This window comes from Rissa tridactyla, chromosome 4, assembly GCF_028500815.1.
Source record: "Rissa tridactyla isolate bRisTri1 chromosome 4, bRisTri1.patW.cur.20221130, whole genome shotgun sequence".
NCBI classification, from domain to species: domain Eukaryota; kingdom Metazoa; phylum Chordata; class Aves; order Charadriiformes; family Laridae; genus Rissa; species Rissa tridactyla.
The window spans coordinates 75,146,878-75,173,164 of NC_071469.1; the positions used below are offsets into that span (position 1 = coordinate 75,146,878).

The 26,287-nt window shown below is 38.7% G+C and overlaps 1 protein-coding gene across 10 annotated transcripts in view; it reads right to left on the reverse strand.

Annotated features, from left to right (window-relative positions):
* Nucleotides 1-26,287, reverse strand: part of DUS2 (dihydrouridine synthase 2) — a 54,204-nt gene that overhangs the window by 1,169 nt on the left and 26,748 nt on the right. For 3 of the 10 annotated variants that reach the window (XM_054198707.1, XM_054198706.1, XM_054198710.1), the window contains exons 15-16: nt 26,165-26,238; nt 24,462-24,946 (exon numbers count right to left, since the gene is read on the reverse strand). In XM_054198707.1, the coding sequence (XP_054054682.1) occupies nt 24,709-24,946; nt 26,165-26,238 (312 nt within the window). In that variant the 3' untranslated portion in view covers nt 24,462-24,708. Of the gene's footprint in view, nt 1-2; nt 11,346-11,378; nt 14,877-18,333; nt 18,508-18,531; nt 22,271-24,461; nt 24,947-26,164; nt 26,239-26,287 lie in introns of those variants that run through there. The other 7 variants (XM_054198709.1, XM_054198714.1, XM_054198708.1 and 4 more) reach the window with 5 other exon arrangements.

The following is a 26,287-nucleotide window of genomic DNA, read 5'->3' on the forward strand; positions in this document are numbered from 1 at the left end:
AAAGAATGTGTAATTGGATTAACCATGGTTAAAAAAACCCTCATGCATTCTTGAATGAAAACAGGTCTACAATGAACACGTCAGTAAAATATACTGTATATAAAATGGCTTTTAGCAGCTAATTTTTGTCTGAAAACTTTGGGTAATCTTTCACCTTTTCAAAGCAGATGTATAGAATGTTTTATTGTTAAATAATTGTTGTGTCAGATTACAGCACTAGAGTAACCATAGCAGTTTCCTGTTCTGCTATACCAGCAGATTATCCATTATGCATGTCTCTGGAGAAAAATACAACCAAACTTGTTCTCTCCATAAGAGGAAATCTGAATGCAAACAGGTACTTGATCCATGTTTTTTGATAAGAGTATGCGTCTAATGAGTTTGCTAAATTAAAAATGTAAATATTATTGTCTTATCCCTTTCCCTTAACTGTAAAACAAATCTTTTCTCCCGTTTGACACAGTATTCATTCAGAAAATGGTGATACATGCAGGTCATTAGGCAGTGCTTTTAGCCCTACCTACAGCTGGCAATTATAAAGAAAAAGGACTATATACCCTAAAATAAAATAAAGCAATTGGTTATGTCATGGCCATCTACATAACAAGGTAGAAAATGTAGAAGGTAAGGTGGCATTGTAAGCAATTAATAGTTATATACAGTAATCTTTATAAAGCTTTTTACATCCAAATTGGATATATCCGTCTTCAAGTTCAGAAATTCCACTTCTTGCCAGCAATGTCCTTTCTTTTTGGCTTGTCTTCGCCGTATTTTTCATTTTGCTCTCTCTGTCCTACTGCATCAAACGTGCATCCTTTCTGCACTTGATTTTGGAAAAACACCTTTAGCTCTTTCTATAGAGCTAAAGAGTAATTGGGGTGTGACTGAGAGTGAGCTGGCAGAAGCCCTGAAACGACTGACGTGGGCTTACATCAATTTCCAGGGACTTATGTCAACCTCTGTGCTTGAGGTCCACAGCATGGATGGCTGAGTTGGCATTTGCTTGCTATTGAGAGATGAAATGGTGGCAGTAATGAGGGCAACTTTATTTCACTTGTGGTTTTGTTAGGAGGGGGTGCTTTTATTTATTCATTTATTTAATATGCATAGGTGGTTTCTGTCCTTGCTGCTTCTAGGCTGTGTTACTGCATCCAGATGGGGATACACCTTGATCTGGTCAGGAGCTGGAGTTATTGCATGTGCCTTGAGAAGGAAGGAACGCGCTTCCTGTGGTATTTGAATCCTTTCCAAACTGGGGCTATTTTCTAGGCGTGTTGTGACTTTCGGCTCCAAAAACCTGAGGGCTACATTGCGCTGTGTTTTATTTTCCACACATCATCCTATGCTGGATAGCTAGGAATTCTGGATCTGCAGCCACATCCCAGATCTGTATTTGTCTTGGAGTAATAGGGATTCCTCCCCCCTTCCTATGGGCAGCAAATCAAACCCAGCTGTGCAGTTGTAGCCAGAATAGGCTTTGGAAGAAGCATGGTCAGGCATTCGTTCTGCATGATTCAATAAACCAAACAGCCTCGAATTAAGAATATAATGCAGAAGGTTGTATTTCATGTGCTTGATCTCATTCCCGTTTGTGGTTGAATCTGGACCTGTTTAGAAGCCACACACAGCAGCGTGGCATAGGAAGGGCAGATGAGAAAGCACAGAGAAAGACTCCTGGAATCAGCAGATAGTGTTCCTTGGCTGCAGCTGTGGTTATGCCTTTTACAGCTGCTATTGAAAAAAGCACAACTACAACTAAGGGAAATTTTTTGACCAGTGTGAATGTATACTTATGCATTTAAACTCATTTCCAAATGGCATACAAACAAAATTATCACAGCCTTTATGTCTCTTATAGCTAACAAGGCACATCCATTTTTTTAAGCATGCAGAATGGTGTTCTGTAGGAGAAAGATACTATTTCAGTAAAGAGGCTATGTTCAAGAAAGTTAAATTCAGCAGTCATATAGGAAAGGGGCTTGCATTCTGCACACAAGGTCATAGGTTATTTATATTTAATATGTGACATCTGGCATTTTAAATAATTTCCTTGGCTAATTACGAGTGCCTGGGTGAAATGTGAAACTTCTGCCATTGGGGAATTAAAAGGAAAACAAAAACAAAAGTAGATTGCATAGCATTGGAAAGTTTTGTAGGGAAATTGGGAGTTGTCCTAATTCAGGCACTAGAATACATGGTAACAGAAGACACAGTAATTTGACTGAACTTGGATAAACTTTAAGTTTTCACTGAAAATCTGCAGTCATCCTTTTGTGATTTTAAGTCATTCTGTGATTTTAAGACTCTCTAGGCCATGACTGTTAATTACAACACTCCCATCTAGATCTTGTGCTCAGAATTTGATCAATGGGGCATTTGTAATAGCAAGATTACAAAGTTTAACAAAAAAAGATTGCCTACAAGGTGTGTGTTGACAAAAACATACCTACATAAAAACTGAATGAGGTCACAGTCTCATTTAACCATTTTACAGTTTTCCCCAAGAAGTTTCACCACTCTCCTAAACTTACTGCAGCCATATTAGTAGACTTTAATATATTTTTACATTAAACAATCATTGCTTTGCTTTATTGTTTGTTTAACATTCTGCCATGTAAAGCAGACATTACTTCATAAAGTTTGCTGCTGCTTTATATTTCTATAGTTTTACGGAGCAGGTTGGAATCCTCCCATTTGGAGATTACCATCACATGCGTTAAAAAGACCAGAGGGTCTAGAAATCTGGCACTTAACTATGTGTCTCTCTTCACAGACTTTATATTCATAGTATTTTTCTCTCAGATCATCAAGTGAAAGCAAAGTAAAATTATCAGCTGCATTATTACTGCTATCAATATATAAGGACACTCCAGACACGAGTATTTGCTTCTAAAATGATTGCTTTTACAGATACCTTAGAGTCTTATTACAAAGCCTAAAGTGGTTTGTGAGTGAAATCAGATGACAACTGAGATTGCTACTGGAACAAGAACAAGCTCCTGTAATGCACAGTGATGTTTGCATAAGATAAATATTTGTGGAAACTCAAATGAGGTTTCATAAAAGCTCTTAGGCTTGATACAAAGACTAAGGTGGCATTTTACTTACTTTTACACATTTTAACTTTCACTTTTGACTGTTCGTTAGCCAGCAGACAGTACAGGACTTGGGATATTGAAAATACAGGTTCTGTTCCAAGCTTCCAGTTTCTTGTAGTCTAATTTTCAGAGTTTCTCAAAGCAACATGAGTAACTTGCTATTTATATAGACACTTAAAACATTGCCTAGTTTCCCTCTATGGTGAAGATAATACTACTTCTGTTGTTCCTCTTTTCACTTAGATTGCAAATGCCTCTGAGTAAGGACTCTCAAGTCTGGAATACTTCTTATACACTGTGACTGAACAGTCAAGAAGCCTGCCTAGATGATTTGGGCTAATATTTCTATTTGTACTGGAAAAGGAGAAGCATCACACAACAGTCATAGCAAAATGGAACCCCCGGTCTCTGAGCCTTTAGCTATTCTATTCTAGGATCTATGCACACTGTGATAACTCCTATGATATGGTTCTGTTTTGCTCAAGTATAACGCATGTGCAGTTTAAGGTCCACTGCTTTTTCTGTATTCCATATATACATGTGATGTCCTTTGATTAACATAGAACCACAATTTTATGTACTTAAGTCATTCCTCCTTATATATTGTAATTTAATAAATGATACATAGCCTTTGCTTATCAGTAAATTAAGGTTTCTTTATATTAATTGTCTTCAGGGGTAGCAAAAGAATATTTCCCCTCATTACAGCTTTTCACCATGATTCATAATAAGCAACCAGAATAAATGTATTACTAATCTTTCCTTGATACGCATATTGTCGGGTTTCTGTATGAAGCTTGATGGGCTCATTCTTCAGTGAGAAGGACCATCAGCCTTGTGGAAATCACTTTTTTGTCCTTGACTCAGGTCAGACTAAGCCAACATAAAAATGGATTCTAATGCTGCAGAAAACTTCAAAAGTTCCCCGATAATTTGGATCTTGGATTTCTACCTTTTCTCTGTGGAACCAGATCCATCCATTCTGCAGTCATTAGATCACATACACTCACACCACTTGCTTAGTCTGTGCCTAATGAGCTTTCTGACCCAATATCTTAATTTGGATACAACAGGTTTCAGCTGAGAGGCAACAGGTGTTGAATACGATTGCCATATCCCAGCTGTGGCAGGTGCTTATGTGTCTTTTTTGCTGTGATCCATTCCAGTATAAAGTCAAACAGGCCGGCCAGGTGGTTTACATTTATTTTTTCCTTTGCATTGAAATAGAGGCAGAAGTTCTCGTTAGCGGCTCTTTCCTCTCAGTTTTTCAGTCAATTGAGTTTCCACCTGGCTTGCTGTCCAGATTGCATGTAAGAGAGTTGATTCTTTGATGGAGCAAGGGCTGGGAGGTTTGACTATTCGATTCGGTCACAGAATCAATCCTCACTATAGCCAGTCATCTGATATTATGCTGATGGTCCCAGTCCTTATCTTTCTACCCTAACCTCTTCCCAGGAATAGGCTTCGCTGTGTCCTCTGGCTCCTTACATGTCAGACTGGATTAGGATAAAGGTACTGCTGCATATTAAAATTTTATGGAAAGTAGAAAAGACAAAAAACACAGAAAGGAATAACTGATTAAATACTGTCTCAGTATTTTTCCAAGCTGAAGAATGAGGTATTCAATTAATGGAGTGATCCCAGTCAGCTCTAGAAGAATATTACTCAGTAAAGATTCTGCCATTCAAAATTAATTTATTTTTGCTGTATTTGCAGATCCTATGTATTAATTAATACAACTAATTTGGTATGTATAAAGAATGGCTTAGCTGTTAATTTATACTAAAGAAAACAACAGAGTTTCAATGAATGCTCACATAAAATGGACTTCTAACACGCATTCAAAATAGAAATCTTATCCCAAGGATTCATGTCATCTAGTTGGCAAGCAAAAACAAATCATATCATCAGTCCTTTTGCTTTCATTATCACAAAGGCCACAGATGTCTGAATAAACACAAATCACCTGTCTACAAATGCAAAATAAAATGTTTGACTTGCTGCTTACTCTTTTAGAGACCAGGGCCTGCTGCTCCCATATATTAAGAAGAAATAATACCAATAAAGCACAAGGAGGTAACTGATGACAAACTACAGAATAAGTATTTTTAGATTAAGAAAACCAGTGAGAGAAAAAACTCCAAAGAGATAAAACCACCAAAATGACAGGTTTGCAAATCGAAGGACTGAACTAGGGTTTTTAAAAAATATTTTAATATTTATAAACTAACATAAAATTGTAAAATACAGGGAGGCGCTAGTACTTTCATGAAAGTTTCTTCATTAACTTAAACTCTTCCACTGAACTAAATGTACTCACAGACAATAAAAGGCAAAGTCTCCGGAATCCGCTCCTTAGTTTCCATTTGAATTAAAGCATACACATCTCCAGTTTTGCTCAATTAAAAAAGCAGAAACAATCAATCAGCCATTAAGTGGTTTCTCTGCTGGGCAGGGATTCAGCAGGAAGCAGTCAGGAGGACTGTATGTACCCACAATCACTATAATGCATGACTTTTTTAGCATGTAGTAGCATTAAGCTGTCCTGATGGCTTTGACATGCTTTTGCTCAGCAAAAAAAATGCTGAAGAGAACAACAGCTGCCCTTCTTGGTGCTCTCCTGCAGGCAGACTCTAATCCTCTGGGTTTATACAGTTGTTCAAGAAACATTACAAGGAAAAGCCTTCTAAAGCACCAGAGGCACCAGACGGGAAACAGCTTGCTCAAAGTTTTACCTATATTATGAAAAAGTGTATTTTATGCGTTTAAAATTTGTACAGTAGCACCTTCCAAAAAAGGTCAATGTATGAAAGATCTGTATCACAGAATACTGTTTCATATTTATTATCACAAAGGGAGGGGTGTGCCTGCTACAGTATAACCATAAACTGGAAATGAATCTTTTCCAGTCAAGACAGTACATGAAAATTATTCATCTAGCAGCTTCCAAAGTTGTAAACCCAGTTCAACTGGCTACCAGGCTCTGACTGTGCTTGGTACAAAACAATTCGTATGTACCAGTGAATCAGACAAAAGATCAAACTAAAAATAGTTTCAACATGGTATTTATATACCTTCAGAGTATTAAAAACAGTTTTACTGGATTTCTTGGACTTTTTCTCATTGGGAATGCCCTAATAAATTATATGGGGGCTGTTATAAAATTGATTGTAAAAGCTTAAAATTAAGCTTTAAAATTACAGTAAAAAATAACTGTAAGCCAAGAAACGTTACTGTTAGAGTAAAATTTGAAAGAAATCCAAACTTGTTAAGGCATAGAACCTCATATAGGATATTCAAGCAATGTTAACTCTTTCCTATAGCAGTCCTTTAGTTGGAAAATAAATTTGATCCATCTTTTAAGATTATTTTAATCTGAGGTTACAATTTCTTATTACAGTAAATGATGTCAAACGTTTGCTATTAATGTACAGTGTTCCTGGTGTCAATAACTTTGTGAAATATCTAAAACTCGTCCGTTAAGTAAATGTAACATCAATTCACTGTGTGAGGCTTCGTGTTGGGAAGCAGTAGCTATATGTGGTTTACATTGCTAAGAGAATCACAAATAAGAAAGATCCTAAAAGGAAAGGAATGGTTGCCAGTAAACTGTACAAGACCAAAGGTTAAGTAACTCTCAGAACACGAGGTTATGGGTTGAAGTAGTTAAAGGGAAAATATCCCAGAAATACATTTCAGAAAATGAACTAATTAACCCATAAAATCACCAGAATGAAAGGTATTTAAACAAAAGGGTGGGAATAATTCCTTTTTGGGAAATCTGCTTCAATATTATTAATATAACTGGCCCAAATATGACTCAAAATTTAAAAATTAATTAGCAATAGGATTTAAATTCTTTTGTACTTAATATCTCTGCATTTCTCAGTAGTGGCTCAAACACTCAAGGAAAACAGTATTCTTAAAGGGAAGTTTTTATATTTTTCCTGCTTCAGTGTAGGGTGTACTTCTCTAACACCTGAAGCCAACCTCATTTACGGTTGCCATTAGCCTGGCCCTCCACGCTACCCTTCACTGCCCCGTGATTTGTAGTGATGTGAGCACTGTGCAGTCAGTCAGCTCAGGGATTTGAGCCAGTTACAAACTAGCTCTCCAAAGAAAGCAACTTTTTGTCTGGGTTCCCTGAACTGGCTCATTATATAGTAGCATGAGTGGCACACGGGAGGGACCTCAGCTAGCTCCGTTTCATGCGTGTTTGATATAAAGTCCTAGAGAGCCAGAGCCCCTGGGGCCATCAGCTGTCCAACAGTCAGTGGCTAACCATCTTTATATGAGCCCCATAGTTCCCAGTCTAAATAGTGACTTAAACTAAAATTAACTTCAGGTTCCACTAATATGGCAGCTAGTAAATTAAACAGATGAAACTTCACTAAATCTGATACTTCTGACAAGGGAACAGTAACATCTTTCAGCAGAAAGTCACAAATCACCCAGCCTGACTAGTTATAAATTGTTGGTTAGAACCAACAGAGTAAAGGTGCAGTGAGATAGCTGCACCAGTCTAACACTTCCCTATTATGGAAAAGAGGGTTTCTGCAGATTTTCTCTTGTATGACCCTCAGAGAACTGACTTAACTCACTAAACCAGATGGAACTGTCTCACTCGCTTTTGCTGTGTTAATTTTCTGCCCGAGGCAGTATATGGTGGGAATGGAATCTCTTTTGGAAGGACAGGTTTTTTTCAGCTCAGCTCATCCTGCCTCCTTTGCCTATGAGGCTATGGATGCACGTCCTGGTCCGATTGCTGCTGGGCTGGTGGAAGAGGGTACCTCTCTCAGCCACCTACACAGCTCACACAGCCAAGCAGTGAACACTCCCTTTCCAGTCACAGTTAAAATAAGCCACACTAGCCCACACAGCTTAAATAGCAGATCTTCCTTAACTCCCTTTGAAATTCAGGATGGAACACATATCTTGATTATAACTTTATCACCTTCCTTTTCTTCACCAGCAACCCGCCTGCCTATGCCCCGGAGCCAGTTCTCTGAGGTGTCTTTGGGTGCGTACCAGAGTTCTCTCATTACACCTCTATGTTGCAACGAGGCCACAACAGACATGTGAAAGACAGGGCTTTGCATATAGCCCCTTCCTGTTCCTCTGGTCTTGTGCCTTCTCCACAAAAAAAAAAAAAAAAGTTATTTGTACCAACTGAACATACCTAGTTTCAAAAAAAATAAGGTACTGATAACGAAGAACCTGCTGCTTCAACATACATTGTTAATTGCTTGCCTTATGCCAAAGTGTAGAGAGAGGGAAGAAAAAAAAAAAAAGCTTTTAAAACATGGGGGACGTGCAGGTTGGATCAACGAACCAACCAATCTATGCAGAATGAATACAGGGCAGCAAATGCACAATCACAGGTTTCCGACCTACAAGACTTGCAGGAAAAGCCAGCCCAAGTCAGGCACAGTGCAGAAATCATTGGAATCTGTTCAATTTGACTGAATGCCAGAGCACACTCTAATCTAGGGAACAGAGCCAGACCTGACCCCATTTGCTGGACCTTTGTTGCTGTTTTAAACACATATCTTTACTGTGCCAGATAATAAACCAAAGATGGTATTAACTTAGCAATTAAAGAATAATTAGCAAAAGAAGTAATGTTTTGATCTGTGCCAGTTAGTCAGACTGCCATTAATGCCAACTGTGTATACTAAGTATAGATCTTTCTCTAACAACATTTTAATCAATTTGAAGAAATAAATTAATTTAGGCTACACGATAAATTCTAACAGATAAGTCTCAAAACCCCCTGTTTACTCATTTATACTCAAGCAACTTAGCCGTTAAGGTAAATTGCAGTTATAACAAGTACTGGGAAATAAATTTAATATTTACATCTGTTTGTACTTTGAGACTAATAAGAATATGGTGTTAGGCAATACCAGCTTAATGGTTTCTTCCTCCCCTCTGCACCATAGGAGCATGCCATCTGCTCAGCTGCTTTGGCACCACCATTTGTGAGACCACCCTGTGAGCCAGACCAAGGGAACTGACCCAGCTTCGTTCTTTATTTAATGGGAGGATTGTTCAGGGCGGAAAAGTTCCCTGATCCGATCCCCAGTGTGGCCCCACAAAAAGCTGTGTCAGCACAACTGGTCAGGGATGGTGTGGTGGCTGCAATAAGCAACACAGGCCAAGGATATCTTAAGTTGGTACTGCTGCCAAATGCTTTGTGTCGTGAAACAGAAGTGCAGAAGCAGAACTAGTCACTGTGCATGCCCACAAGGGGCAAGAGCTCGAGAGAAGCTCTCTAATGCATCGCCGTTGTATCAATCTTCTTTACAAGCGCCAGTAAAAAAAAACCTGTGAACAAGTACATAAATGAACAGATGGTATTCTCAAGGATAAATGCTGTGAATACATCGCTGTAGAGTGACTTTAGAAGAAAACCTGTGATGAGGCTGATCAATAGCAAAACTTGGAGAAAGTAAGTCTGAAAAGTAAATAATGAGGTTTATTGCAAGTGGTAAAGGCAGGGCTATCGAATTATTTGCTATAGGATTTTCTCTTGTTAACCTTAGTTTTAGAGACGTGTTTTGCATTCAGTAAAGAGAAGGATAATCACTTCAAAGGATCACTGTCAGAAATACGTGATATGCAATAGTAAATCATAAGGAAAAACAGACTGAAACTGACTTCAAGTAAGAGAGAATCTTTAAAGCACTTAAACAACAATGAATTAATTTATTCCCCTCCCCACAATTCATACCAGTAACTCTGAAAAGGAACAATCCATCCACTAGGGATGATTGTTGTTCTACGCCATGGCCCTGATGAATATGTTTTTTAGTCTCAGATATAAGTAAGAGCTACAAAAGGTTAAAAAATGTGGGTATAGTTCAGATAAACATCTAAGAGTTTGGAAATTCATCTGAACGCTTTCTGTCAGGAAAAAATGTGCCGTAAGTCTCGTGAGAAAACAGCTTATTTGTGATGTTGCTGGCACTTTTATTTCTATTCTCAGCTGGAATATGATGAGAGTAGTCAACTTTTCACATGGTGTTTTGTCTTCAAGAGTTGTGGGGAAAAAGTTCAGTTCTAAAAATAGAAGATTACAGTGAGACTCTTATCCTATGTAAACTGACTTCGCCTCTTGTTACTAAGAGACAACGGGACAGTAAAGTAAAATTTCAGCAAAAAGTGAAAAGTTGCATGCAGCTAAAGAAGAAATAACTGTTTTCATTTTACAAATTAAAACCAAGTATCCAACTTGAAAGACAATTTCTGATTTTTAGTTACATAGCACTAGATCAAAAATCCTTCTCTTAATTAACTTGAATAATAACTCTGACAACCACCAAGTTCTTACAGCAGTGCCTTGAAAAGAAGCTTGACTATACACAGCAGTAGGACTAGGGTCTTAGCTATGGACAGAGTAAATTGTCTACAGCACATAAGTTACTTCCAAAAACTAAATTTCATTTCCAAAATGCCTCAGAATTTATCAGTCTTTCTTTATAAGTCAGTGGGATGTAGTCTCCAACATTAGTTCTGAAAATGGAACTTCAACTTTTAAATTACTTAGACCTGTTGAAATTTTCTTACCAACAGCTTTATGTGACAAATACACATATTTGCAGGGACAGGCTAAGGTGTACATGTGCAGATAAATTTTCATGCTGTAGCTCCAGCAGACTGCTCCACCTCACCAAGGTTTCTCCTACTTATCTAGCCAGCCAATTAAAGAAGAATTCTTGGAAAGCAAAAGGTGTCGGTTAAAGATGGCAACAAAACTTGTCCTTTAAATAATAAAACTCTCTTCTAAACTGAAAACGTAGGGGTGCGATTTAAATAGTCTGAGTAGAATTTTGGCTGCTGCTTTGCAAATCCATATTACTGCACATTTACTAAATGTGCAAAACTGGGCTTGTTTACACAGGGCTTGTGTAGTAGACAGTTCTTATTAAAATTACAAAATTTTTAAAGGATCGTATCTCTCAGTGTTACGTATTCAGAACTAATAGTTCATCTGGCATATTGTCTGTGCACAAATTATATTATGTTGCCCTTTTCTTCCAAAAAAGAACATACACTTATAATTCACACTTGTGTTATGAGGACCAAGGAGATATCCACTTTAAAAGGGTCACACACAGTTAAAATCAAATTATAACAAACTCACTCTGCTTAGTCTGCAAGGGGGTCTCTCCTTCTCCCTCCTACCCCGGATGCTGTTGCAGTTGCATACTGCTTTTGTATGAACAAGCTTGCTGTTACTGACTCCTGCAGTTTATTGGAAAATTAAAAATTAAAATGTGCAGACTATTTTATAACCACACATAAATTTACAGACTTCCAAGATCCAGTATGCTTGCCTATCCCCAAACCAGATTACACAATACAGGCATTTGTAGGGAAAAATTCATAGACAGATTTTTAAAGGCTCTGTAACACTCAGAAAAGAACTGTTAAGCAGCTGCTCATTCCCCACTTTCATGAATAGAGGGCTGAGTTATTACTCCATATAATACAGTACTTGTTTTGGCATAGGTAATCCCTAACGCTTAGTCTGTTTACAGGTCGTATCTGCCTCCCCAGTGATACTGCCAAAGCTTGGTAAATTTTCTGAAGGGCAGCACGACTAGACGGAATACCTTTCACATACTGAACACGGTATATGCTCCCTCTATAGAATCTCTATAAAGAGATTCCAAATAATATGCTTTTGTTTTAGGGAACAGAGGGACTTTTTTGTTTTGCCCCTCCACTCCCAAATCTTTCCCTTTAGAAATAACTCTTGGTAATCCTGTATATTCGTGGTTTTTAATCTATAGCAAAAATATGGAGCCAGGAGTCAGATGAAAACTAAAATGCATAAATCCTCTTAAAGGAATTTCTGTCTTATATAGGCTTATTTAGATGTGGTAGGAACATGGAGACTGGAGCCAACTGTATTGTTTCTGCCAATCTGCGTTGAAGTTCAAGAGTGAATAATGTCAAGAAGTTCATATGCTTTCCCAGATATATGTCATATGGTTCACAGAGAACAGTGTCTAGTTTGTCTGTCACCTATCTCAGCAGCTGTAAGAAGTATCTGAATTCATCAGGAAGACGTACTGTAGAAGATGTCATAACCTCGTTAGATAAAATATAATAGATTCTCAGGAACAGCATCAAAGAATGTTGAAAAAAGGTTAGTGTGGATCCTGGAACAAGTTTTCTTTCAATTATTTCCCCTGAACCTTTACCATCTCCTCACATTTTTCCATCCCTTATGCTCTTTGGGACCAGCCCAGTATGGAGGATCTCTCTGCAAACCCTGGCTTCACTCATAGCCAAGTAAAGCAAAGGATCAAGCTCGTTTCCTGTCTAGAGAATCAGAACTTCAAGTGTATAATTCAGAAATCATAAGGATCATAAGCTAAGTATTTATTTGGCCTCTTTTTTTTGAAAGAAGAATTGGTATCATAAGGCACCTTGAGAATGGAGTTTCCATCTTCCCTGCCTTGATCCAAGAGGGAGCATTACTGAATTTGAGGACATGGTCAGACTTGTGCCACTGATCTGTATTAAGAGGTGAACTCCTTCATACCGCGTGTAGTTGCCAGTCCTCTCAGATCTGCCAGTCTGACTACACATGGAGCCACTCCCTAACCTGGTTCTGTCAAAATAATCTGCTTTTTGTGGCAAATGATCAGAGAACCATAGGAAAGGAATGAAAGAAAAATGTTCCTTTTTGTTGGCTCCTGTTACTCAAGGGACTGGACAAGGTTCTCACTGACAGTTAGTTACCATGGCTGTTAATACCCCGAAACAAAGTGAATGAATACCATGATTTAGAAGAAAGGAGCGAGATCTCACTAGGAAACCCCAGGAATATCATAGGAGTAGGCAACTATATAGCAGTTTCTTTAAAGAGAGAAACTGATGACCATTTGGAAAAAAGTCTTCATATTTTAATGATCTGTAAAGTTTAGCCTCTGGCAGTTCTATTTTAAAAATAATCTTTTACAATTAAAACCAGTTAACTTAGAAACTTCTGCAAGATGAAATGTATTTGATCTCCTGTCCATGTTTTGAATTGCCACAACTTTTGTTTGCTGCAGACTAACTCCCCTCCAAATATAAAATGCTTATATCTTTCGTGCATACAGAAGAGGCACAGCATCTGTTACCCAGTGACTGCCTTACTGCCAGGAAAGACAACTCAGTTTGTACAAGAATGCTATTTGTCTGTTAGCCATGCACGAATCCACTTAGCTTCCATTTCAGCTCATTTGTAGTTGCCAATATCTACCCTTTAAATACTTACAGCTGCCACTTCTGTGTTCAAAAAGTATCTATTTTCATCTTTCATTTAGGAGCAAGACCCTGTCCAAAGCATCTGGTAATGTGAACTGTGGGGCCCTGGATAGCCCAGGAACTATATAAGCCTGGTTCAAAGTCATCCTAGATGAGAGTAAGAGTGTTTTGTAAGTGGTTCTTCTGGCAGCAGCGGCTCTTGGTTATCAAAAAAATTTCACCCAACAAAACCACTCTATTTTGCCTGCTTGTTTTTCCTCTGCATCAGTTCCCCAGCCTAGTTAGCCAAATAGTTGTACCCATAGTTGCATCTGCAGAACCCAGAGGACAATGCAGGGGCAGGAAGAGATGTCCAGGGTTACTTTTCTAGAACTGACTTCAACAAGACACGCTTATAAAACTGACTTGACTACACCGTATCTGAATCGCAGGCAGAGGACTACAGCCTATACAGACACTAATCCAAACCTCTTCCAAAGCACTAATACTCAAGACAAACATTTAGAAGTATGCTGTGGATTCAATAATTATTTCAAAGTATTTTTCATTTTCATGAAACAACAGTGGGAGAGCAAAAGAGGGAAGATGAGGTATTTAATTTTAGATTTTACACTTGACTGAATTGTTTATCAGCTGCCATGATCCCTATCGTGGGTGAGCAACAGGCAATAAAATGTCTAGGGTTTAAAAGATAACAGTCTTCCCTAAAATCACAATCTATCCTCAGAAATGGAGATTTCCATCACAAACTCACATTGCTGCCATATGCATCAAAATCAATGGGTAGTCTAACAGAATTACAACCATTTTACCATTAAATAATGCATATACTGACCCCCCCAACTTCTCCCACTGTGACTGAGAGCGTATGTACACTGTAGGCATTTTTAGAGCTACAGCTCATGCAGGCACAGCCAGTCTGGCTATAAAGCAGCTCTATTAGCTGTTGCTGACAGAACCCTTGCAGCACGGATTTCATTGCAGGGGTGCATTATGTTCTACAAAACTGAATACTTGAGAAGTTTAGCCAGCTCCGAAATCTGTTCTGGCCTGGCTGTTCTGCCAGTAGCCAGGCAGTCATTTTAACCAGTATTTTAACAATACAACTTAAATTACGAGGAAATAACATTTGCCTTAGCTGCTCTCGGGAATCACAGAACTTGCAAAGCAAACTGTTTCCCAATGGACAGTGTTCTTATTCAGGAGGGCTCTATTGCCATGACTCTCACCATTTGTAGGGATAATTTGATGCAAAAAAATTACAACTCTGATTTGACTCATATGAACCCTGCCCATAAACAACGTCTACAAATGTTAGGCTGCCAGAAGGTTCTTCTCTGGGCCTGAAGTTCATGAGGCTGTGCCTGTACTGCCCCTTCCTAGGTGAGGAACATTGACTTCAGCAGTCTCCATTCCCAGGTACCCTTTCTTGCCTAGATGCCATCCTTGCTGTTGTGCCACCATTAATACTTGGGTGGTCCCAGAGTGAATCGGATCAGGGAATTGATTCACCTGAAAAATAAAAGCAACCATAAGCAAGTGTCTGTGCTGGCACAGTGGAGGGGGTAGTAAGTGATGTAGGTTATAAGAAGCAGCAGAAGGCAAGGACCTGATAACTTGGTTTGAATCACAGCCTATTATGTGAGCCTTGATAACATACAACGTCTCTAGGCTAACAGAGGAACCGGAGCTGTAAAGGGATGAAATTACCCATGAGCCTGAATAGCTCAGGACTGATGTCAAGTCACCTTTCGTAGTTCCTTGCCTTAGTTCCTTCCTTTCGTAGTTCCTTCCTCTCCATACATTCAAGAAATAAAGCATTTCACGTTTGAATTGAATGCTACAATAGGTTATTCAGTATCTTAAGAGCGTAGCTTTATCTGAGCTTTCGAGTGTATTATTTGTTTCAGGAATAATTAGTCCCAAGAATATACTGGCAACATAGTTCAAACACAGTGTCATTCTAGTACACCTATGAAACTCAAGGACGGTAGCAACTTCTTCAACTGATGGTCATTCAATACCCCTTTATAGCATTCTTCAGTTCACCTCCCATCTCAGTAAACTATAAAAAGTTTCATGAAAAGTCTCATGCAGTTCTCATAGAGTACTGGATACCAGTTCCTTCTTTTTAAGCACACAATTTAAAAATTTCAAACAGAAAAGGGCTTGAGGCAAAATTCCTTGCCTAAATAGCTTTTCAGTTTGTGAGAACTTAGATCCAAAATATGTTACTTTAATCCACCTAATTTACCCAGCATTTCATTCTTTATAAGTAATCCAGTCTAAAACCTTATAGTCAACTAGTGAAAACTTGAAACAATGTTGATCTCTGTTTTAAATAATCTCCTGTCAAGAATCATATATAGGAAAATATGTCACTACTTTCCACATTTGTAGTGTGTAGGTCTGAATCCAGGACATTATCCAGCATCCCAGAACCGTATCTAAATGACCAATAAAAGCACTTGGGGAGATGGTAAATCATTTTACTCTATGACATTGGTATTGCTTCATGTAACCCCAGTTCCAGATCCCTGACTATTTTAACTTTCTTCTCACTGGTTCATCCAACAACACATTCTTTTAAGCTGCTTTATATGAAGTTTTTCTTTCTCCAATATCTTGATTATGACATGAGTCTACTCTGAGTCCTTCAGCTTCCTCCTCCTTTACCACATCCATCTTTGTCTGTCACAGAGACCACCAAAAGCACAAAAAGATTTACACCTGCTAGTGAAAAAATGGGTCAGTCAGCTTTGTGCTCCTACCTACCTTCCACCCTTCGTGTACACTTATATCCTGCCTGCCCTACCTTTCACATTTGTTCTCTTAGACAGTAAATTCTTGATAGTAGATGCTCCATATACTCTTAACACTTGGCCTATTTTGGATGTTGCTATAATACAAATAATATAACTATATTCCACACAGACCTGAACTTCATCTCACAACAACAAACAAACCCTGTGCATAATTGCTAATGTTTTTAAGTCACAGAAGTAATGTTGGGAGTCTATTTTTAGACATTGTGTTAAGTTTCACTCACTTTTGACAATCTGCATTTTCCTTTTGTAGAGTTCTGTTTTGTTTATACTTTAGAAATTGTGTGTTAGATCTCACATGATGACCTTTAAAATAAACCGAGCTCAACATCTTGATACCCACAATGGCGTGGGAGTCTAAAGATGTGGTTCAAGATACTTGTTTCTCGTTAGGAGGAAACTAATGACAGATCATGCCACTTCCTCACTTACCAAGGAAGATCCTCTTGGTGCTAGTTTTATGTTAAACTACAGCAGTTAATGATGTACTGTGTGTATTTATAATACAGATACACACACAGGATGTTGACAGAGCTCACTACTGGAAATTGTTCATTAATTGACTAATCTATGCAAATTAGCAGAATAAATTTGATAGCTTTTATCTGCTATGCAAAGGTTACCAACTTGTCCACAAAATACTGAATAGATGGGAAGTATATTGGATAGACATATGCTAGACACTTCCCAGTTCCATTTCTTGAATCACAAGGAAGCACATCAGACAACTGCACATCCAGTTGGTCTGTACCTTCTCATCTCGCTAATGTCTGTGCTAATTTGCATAGAAGTGTCAAAGAATGAAAGTTATTACATTCTTTTAGGAGATCGGCTGTGTCATAAACCGTAACACTCCACAGAAGCCCGTATCACTGACCTTGAGTCTTGATCTGGAGATACTGTACTTGAAAGGACTAAAAAAAAAAAAAATTTTAATCACTTTTTATTTTCTGCTACCGATGTTCATGCTGACGTTGTCAACAGGATGTTTAATGCTAAGAACTGTATTGAAACAAGCAGCTCATTCCACTATAGTTAAAACATCCTTACTGCCTGCATAGGTATTCCCATGAGCGCAGGTGCTAGAGCAACAGGCTCCCTATCCAGTTGTGTTTTCCACCTTCATAATTCATCTGAGGTATTCTAGCCAGTCTTTACATGTCAGGTAAGGCACTTCAGGTGCTGACTGACATTTGGTAGTAGATTTTGTTTGGGCCATCAAAGGTGGTGTCCACTCCCAGTTGTGTGCTCTGCCCCTGTGCTAGATCCCCCTGCTGAAGGGACAGGCGCATGCTCTCGAGGACCCCAGTCACAGCATGAGGAAGTAACAAAAATGAAAACCAACACTGACACCAGTTGAATGCTACCAGCTGTGCACTACAGAAGTCAAGGAAGAAGTATTTGTGGTGCTTAGTGATCTCTACCTACAGAAGCAATCATTGCCAAGCAATGACAGGAAGACAACAGATATGCTTTTTTTGTCATCCCAGCTAAACTCCTTCTTGAATGGAAGTCAACAGCCACACAATACTGTCCTAGTAACTCGGGTGTAACAGTTGAATCCCAAATTCATTGTAGTTCACCCAGGGATGCAAGAATGGCTTGCAATGGAAATTCAGGGATTAACAAGGTGATTGTTTATGTTCAGATAAAAAGACTGGTCAGCTTGACATGCCTGCTCTAAATATTGAGATGGTAGAAAAGAATGGTATTTACAAAAGCTAACTTTAGCTTAGTAAGGCTAAGAAAAGAACTGAGGAGAAACTGTTCTGAATTACCATTTGAAAATCCTCTCTTCCCCACTCACACCGACCTGAGTGAAGAGTAGCCTCAATAAGATTAGCTTTTATCAGTATCCCAAAACCTGTTAAAAAGGTACAGACAACTTCTCTAAAGGCCGACCTGTATTTAGTGAAAATCAGTTCAAGTCACAGTTATAGACAAGCCAACCAAACTTACTAATGCAAGAAGGAATACGGTTAGCTGCTTTCTGTGGGTCTAGGATCCTAAACCATTAAAAAAAAAAAAAAAAAAAAAAAGAGAGAGAGAGAGTATCACTGCATACTAAACTGAGGAATATCCCTCCGATTTGCTCATAGGCACTTTTATCTTTGCAACCAGCAGAAATAAACTACTGACCTAGGCGAGAGTTCCAGTCTTGGAGCAGAAGCATTTTCCATTGGCCCCAGGTACCCAGTTTGTAAGGATATAATTAGAGGATTAGAATGTCCTAAAACAAGACAGCTACTGCATTACCACTCTTTTTCCCAGAGGGGTGGTTTTCATGGCTTGAGGATCAGGTTTGGCTCCCATAAACCCTGTAAAATTTGTAGAGTGTTCACTTTTCATATATGCATTTACACAGAAACATCACCATTCTGTTTTGTTGGGCCATATAGGACGTCAATATGATGACAGCGTGCACGTGGCATTCTGAAGCACAGGGGAAGTGAGACGAGTGAACTGTGTGGGCGAAATGTTCTCTCCGACCAGGTGATCCGGTGAATTCACAGGCTGGGCTGGGGGGGAAATGGCACGCATAATGGCAGTCTAGCAGTGATAGGTGAAGATGTTAGATGTTTTTTAACAGGATGAGGTTAGCTCTTCCTTTCATGGAAATACATCAACCCTTTCTGGAAAATCATCTTTTCATCTAATTTTTTTTTTTTTTAAATTAAGATGTGTGAAAAAAATAACAAAGTGGGGGTGGAACAAATCTGTTTGTCTTCAGTGTGTTCCTCTACAAGAAGAAATGAAACGGAAACTCTGTCCTCCATCATACTATGAGCTGTGTTTGCTTCCATAATGCAGTGGTGTAGGGCATAATTTTAAATAAATGTTGTGTTACACATTTTGTCTCTAACAAAGAATGGAGAAGCCTACTATGGTTTTACAAGAGTTTAAATACTGAATATAAAAACAAGGAAGATGGGTAAATGCTGAATCTATGGGTAAGTTCTGAACCAGTACTACTGTACAGAAAGACGTCAGTGATTAGTTTTTGGTTTTTTTTTTCTCTCTACCCTTCACCCCAGTATCACTGCCATTACAGGATATGCACACATCTCAGGTCCCACTGCATAGTCTTGCATATGTTACCTACACTAGCTACCACTGATTTTACCATCTACATTGCAACTTTTGGCATGCTGATAAAAGTTAATGGGAGAGAAGACAATTTATTAAATCTCTATTGATTCAGTATTCATAATGCAGTATTTAAAACAGCCTAAAGGCTATAAACCTTGTAAGTACTACAACTGTTCTCCATGCTCAGGCAGAGCAAAATATGAAAGCTGGTATTAGCTGTAATAAGAGAATGCCACAGGGCAGCGAGACAGTAAACTAGAATTACCACGTCACTGATATGACAGGTAGGCATCACAGTCTAACTGCACAGTGATTTACTGGCTTAATCCTGCAGCCTCAATATTGCAGCTTTCTGAAATCCTATCATTCCGATGCCCCTGTGAACACTCCCTTCTGCTGTTCCCCCTCACCTAAGGACCTGAACACTGAATGTTCGATTAACTTCGGAAAAAAAAAATTACAAAAAAAGAAAAAGCATTGTATGCCATGCAGGGGAAATAAATGCATGCTTCTGCTGAAGTGGAACTGTCCCATATTGTTTTTAACGCTGTTAAGATCTCATGGGTTTTGTGGTTCATATAGGTACCTCTACCCAGACGTGTTTACTTGTGTTCTGTCTGGTGTCCACGATTTGTCTCTACTTCAGCACAGTGAGAAGAAAACAATGACAATGGTTTCAGCTTTTAAATTGTTTGTTGCCTGTGACTTATGAGAGTATGTAACTAGAGCACACAGATGGTCAAGAAATCGGCTTTACATTTTATAATGATTCAGGGAGCTAGTGAAACAGTAAAGTGCTAAGTGGCATTCAGGTCTTCGATGCCTGAGAAACTTCAAGAAAATTGCATTAGCTAATTTCTTAAGTAAATAAGCATGCACTGAATCAAATGAGGTAAGTCACTGAGAAACTTCCCAGTGAAGTGTGATTAGAGACTAATTTTCTTTTTCTAACTCAAAAGGAGAATGTTTTCAAACACTTGAAATTAAAAAAGGTAAAAAAGTACTAGCTTTTACTTTAATATCTTTGTAGCTCTCACTTTTCTCAGACCACAATGAGGGAAAACATTTTATCAGTTTCTGCTTAAGAAGTTTAACATAGAGACCTATGACCAAATGCTAACAATCCTTGCTAACGCCTGTGCATAGAATAGACAGTGGCACATATACAGGCATGCGTGGCACATGTAGCTTCCTAACACTGCAGAGACCATTTTACAAATTATCAAAAAACCTTATTAGAAAAGGTAAAATGTTTATACAGTTTCAAAACAGCGAAAAAGTACAGATTGAAGATCTGTACTCAAATGCAGTTGTCAGCTCTACACAATAGAACATTAATAAAAAAAATCCGTGTTCACAACTATAGATAGATTATAACCATTTCAGTCACAATCACCAATCAATAATTTTTAAAGGCAGTTAAACAGGAAGCTCATTTTTCGTATCAAACACAACGACACACTGAAGCATTAACAAGTATATAGAGACTATCAAGAAAAAATAATTTAAAATTAATAAAGTGTCAAGATTTGTACTACAGTGCTTTGTTAGAGGATCTCAGGCAGCAACTTTCTAAAAACGTACAACAGAGACTCTCCCACCATGCCAGGGCAAGGGAAAACGATTTATTTATCTAATAGATATTTAACGGGCATATTCACATTAACTCCTACAACAGTTTCATTTGGGAGCTAAGTGAACCTCACAAATGGTTTTTTAAGCCTCCTCTCATAAAGAACACTGAGGTTAATGCTCTTTTGAGTAAGGCTGACTGGACTAGACTCCCTCTGGAGCTCATCAATTCTTCTCCTTAGCTGACCTAGCAACTGCTGTTTAACAATACACTAGGCACTCCCTCCTCACCAAAGGCTTTGCATCTTGCTTTTAATGTTTTTCATCAGCTTTGTCACCAGAAACTCCGAATAAAAGCCTCAAACATCAGCCTCCTGCACTGTGGTACAGAGGGAAACTTAAGCCTTACAGGCCATCTCACTGACACATGGCTTCTTGACTCGGACTCCAAATATAAGCAGACTCCTGTTTAATAAGGCAATAACTCTCGAGTATGTTGAGCTTGTAGGTTTGCTTAAAGAAGTGGTGATAAAATGCTTTTGTGAATTAAGACTTCTTTCTAGCTAACACCTGTTTGGGAGCTCTTGCAATCTTGCCAGTAAACGTCTTTGAAAAGCATGCCCCTTCTGCAGGTCATAACGGGTAAGTAAAAACCAAACCAAAACAAAAAACATCCTAGCTCCACCTCCTCCCCCAGCAGCCCAAAGCATGCTTACTCTTTGAATCAGGGAGCAGCTGAGCTGACATGTGGTTCACTTGCCAGCTTTCTGAAATTGCAGTACTGGGGAACTCTAGGATTTTGATATTCAAACTCTGTATTTGTACCGCCAACATTTAACCTCACATTCCAGGGCGGGGTTGGGCTCAGAGCCCGGGACATTCCAAAAAGCATTCCAACCAGCAAGGGCCCCAGAGGTAGCCCCACAGTGAGCGCATCCATGCTAAAAGGCTAGTAAAAATATAGTTGTATTCCCATTCACATTTCTAATAAGCAGAGTACATATAGGCTACAGAGAGGACAAGTTACAGTTCTCCCCATACCCGTGGATCACACTTTGGCAGGTATCGTTACAAATAGTTTCTGCAGCATCAGTATCAAGAAATAAAACACAACTGCTTTTTTGTTTGCTTGCTGTAGCCTTATGACAGAAAAAAAAAACAGTTGCTTCACTGGATTCCATAGGATTAATAGTAAAACTTTTTCACTAAGCAAACACTTAAAATACAGCACAGCTTTGGTTCGTATTGACAAAGTATCATAATCACATCACATTAAAATGAAACAATAAAAAGAAATAATTTCCAAAGAGTGAGGCTAAATATCCTCAAACCCAACTGTGGTCTCAATTGCCACCCTATGCAAGAATGCAGAAGTGCAACGGCTGTATCGTTAAATACTGCAGAAGTCAGCATATTTTTCTGGGGAAAAAAAAAAAAAAAGAAAGAAAAAATCTGCCACCTTCCGTTTATGAAGGGTACAGCAGAAAAGAGAAGCATAGCAGAAACTTGTACAGACAAGTCACCAGCGCAGTTTGCTCTTTAATACTAACGTGAATCAAACGATTTCTAGAAGGAAAGCACTGGTCAGTGAAGTGCTTAGTTTAAAACCAGTGCTGAGAAGGGAACATACACAGTGAAACAGTTATCCTATCTGTAGAACTGGTTAGGATGAATTGAATGATCAAAGTAGGATAAGTCACATGCTAGTTGTAACAGTTAAGAGGAATGAAAGCATGTAAGAGAAAGTCATTAAACCCAAACATTTTGACCTGCACACACACACATATACAATTGCCACTTTTCTTTAGTTCTTTTTGAAGTTGATCAAGGGTGTCAAACACGTACACTTCATAGCCATTTGCCAGAATTTACAGCCCTTCTATGTTTAGCTGTAATGCTCATTCCAATGGAGTGACTCCTCGCTCTCATTTTCACATGCTGTTTGGCCTAGCTATGACCATCCATAATTACAGTGCAGACAACCTCATTAATGTATACAACTATTACAATGAATTAAGAGGAGTAAGTATAAGCACTGGTGATCACATAATAATTTAAGTAAGCATTCAGAAACATGCTCTTACTAGAAAACAGAAAACACTCCCCCCAAAACTTGTAGCACCCTTTTGATTTAATATAACACATATACCTTGCACACTAGTATTAACACAGTATTTGTTTCAGCTCATAGAGAACTGTATATCCAAGTTCACCCAATTCTCTCCATAAAGCAAACCAAGGCATGTACTCTGTAACATAGAATCATTCGGGTTAGAAGGGACCTTAAAGATCATCTCGTTCCAACCCCCTGCCTTGAGCAGGGACATCTCCCACTAGACCAGGTTGCTCAAAGTCCCCTCCAGCCTGGCCTTGAACACCTGCAGGGATGGGGCAGCCACAGCTTCTCTGGGCAACATGTTCCAGCGCCTCACAGTAAAGAATTTCTTCCTGATATCCAATCTAAATCTCCCCTCTTTCAGTTTAAAACAGTTACCCCTCGTCCTATTGCTCCCCTCCTCGATAAAGAGTCCCTCCCCATCTTTCCTGTAGGTCCCCTTTAGGTACCGGAAGGCTGCTATAAGGTCTCCTCAGAGCCTTCTCTTCTCCAGGCTGAACAACCCCAACTCTCTCAGGCTGTCCTCATAGCATAGGTGTTCCAGGCCTCTGATCACCTTCGTGGCCCTCCTCATCATGGCATGTTGCACCTGTCACTCTGTTTTCAGACCAGAACTGATAATCTGGAGATTCCTCACCCTGTTGAGGAAAACTAAACCACCATTTCAGTAAGCCATTAATAACTGAAGTCCCTGAATTCTCTTAATCCATGAACATTCTTTTGGGGATTCAAAACTCTAATTTAAATCAGACAAGCTCAGCTAGATAGCCATGAAATCAGGCTGGGTCTGTATCCTCTCTTTGCATATAGCATGTGCTTACAGTTTACTTTAATATGAAGTTATGATGATCGCAAACTAAGAAGAAAACGTGTGCCTTTGAGTAAGGCCACCGATATCACTAACGGTTAAATATTGAGGCAAACCAGGTTACATTTCAAGAACAAACACATAAGGCCATATCTGGATGCCCATTATTGCAAGTAATGAACATGTAGACATTTACTAGAACTTCCAAGTTCAAAAGAACAAAACAGCTCAAAGTGCCTTCATTCAACAAATTGATGGCTACCAGGCTTGGCTCCAGTTCCTTATTAGAAAGGCACAACTATAATACCTAAGACCAGTAAAGGATGGTTAATTCTTATTATTGTATTTCTGGACGATAAAATGTAGTAGAAATTATGAAAGACGAATGTTACTTTCATGCTTAGTTATAATTTCTAGGTCCTTCCCTCTGCAAAAATCATTTTCTTGATATATAACAGCTGTAAATAAAGCTTGCAAGACATGTATAAAGCTCATTTGACAAAACCATGTCTACTTAGCTACTGGTATTTTCATACATTGATTTTTCTCATTAACTATGTAGTTCCATAATGAATCCATCTGCTTATGGATGATGCATTCACACATCTCTTACCAGCATGCTGTAGACTTCTTAAAAACAAAACCACAAGTAATAAAACCAATAAAAAAATTGCTTTGAGAATATCTGGTATTTTAAAAAATTTATTATTTGGGATAATCTTTGCAATGTTCTTTAAAATCAAGTTGCTAATTTATCCTGTCTGAAAGGCACCATAGGGATAGTGAGTGGTGAACAGTAAACGTCTCATTGGCATTTTTCACAACTGGGGAATTTATCTGTCTCCGAGAGAATCCAAACGAAATGGGAACAGCAAGATATACAAATAGGAGCTAATTTGGAGCTGCATAGGTGTGAAACCTCTCATTTCCATGCTATCGTGGCATCTTAGGCACGTTCATGTCAGAAGTTCCTTCAATAAAATTAGCTTTTTTATGGGAAGGCTCAGCAACATCTTCTCCGTGGTCTCTGTTATTCAATCGTTCCCGATCTTCCCTCTTGCGTTTGTTAATCAGGTGATTTTCTCCCTCACACAGCTTTCCCTCTGGGACACCCAATGTTCTCAGACAGACAATAGCTGCAGCCTGTTCTGCTAGTTTCTTTGACTTGTCCCTGAAGAGCAAGCAGACAGAGCACAGGTAAAAGTAGAAACTGAAGTCTCTACACTGCCAAGAGACAATTTCCTGTCTCTGATGCAACATCATGAAATAAACAGCATTTGTAGTCATCTCATAGCAGAGGAACAAAATAGGTCAGTTCCAGAAATTATTTGAATCTTGCTAGGTGTTAATGTTGGTGCATCACTCCTGATGTAACATTCCTAGAAAATCTGTTTCTATCAGGTTTTGTGTCTCAAACACTATTCATTTCAAAGGTATGAAGTCAACGTGTGTTTGTCCCAAGTGGCTGCAATCCTCAGAAAGTTAACTTTTACAAATATGATCACTAAACAAAACTAGCTGAGTTTTGAAGAATCATTTTTCTTGAAAGACACTGAGGTCCAAATATAATCTCTGGCAGGCATACAAGTTCATTGACGCTGACAAAAGCAGGAACTGTTCCATAATAATACGAATTCTGTCATTTGAGAGACGGACTGCAGTGAAATTCAGTATTTGAAAACATTTTCTTCTCAAAGTTTCATCTCAGCTGAGCTTAACATCCTAAAGTCTCTGAACAGGAATGCTGCAAACACCAATAATTGTTGCATGCTTTTGTCCTCTTTAAAGTGTTCAGCGCTGAGCTCTAGCTTTCCAGTTAAATCAACTTAGGTGCAAATGCCTGAAGTCAACTCCAGTATTAATAGACGATCATATAAAATACTGTCACGAAACTTTAGGGCAGCCCTGGATATAACTGTTGATTAACTGTGATCTCTGAGGAGCCGCTAAACTGTCCTCTGCTTCACTGTATATAGACACTTAATCCTGACTTGTTATTGAGAATGGATCTGCTGTAGTGGCTGAAGAAATTACCTCCTTCAGTGCTCCCCTCTGCCTTCCTTGATTAGTTTCCGAACTCTTCACAGACAAAACTGAACCGGGTCATCTATTTGCTCCCCTTCCAGTACAATTTGTGGACTAGTGTACTAAGTGAATTGAAATCTGCAGTGGTTTACCTGATTACGCTAAAGCTTACTTCCTCTTGTCACATTCAATTCTCAGAAGTTTTTAATCCATTCTCCCTCCCAGAGGCAGCTTTAGAAGGCAGCTTTCAGTTGCCTTCGATCAAAGTCAACTGGAATAAACTAGAGTACACTTTCATTGCAAGTTTTAAGCAATATTTCAGAAACAATTACCATACAGCTGCAAAAAAACACTGATAGCTTACCACAGAGTTGATCTGTATTTTTGCTCAGCTACTGTCACTACTGAACAGAATAATCTATCCAGTGGTCTTTGAACCTGGAGAAAAAAAAAAAAAAAAGAGTTAAAAAGGCATGTCAAAAACAGT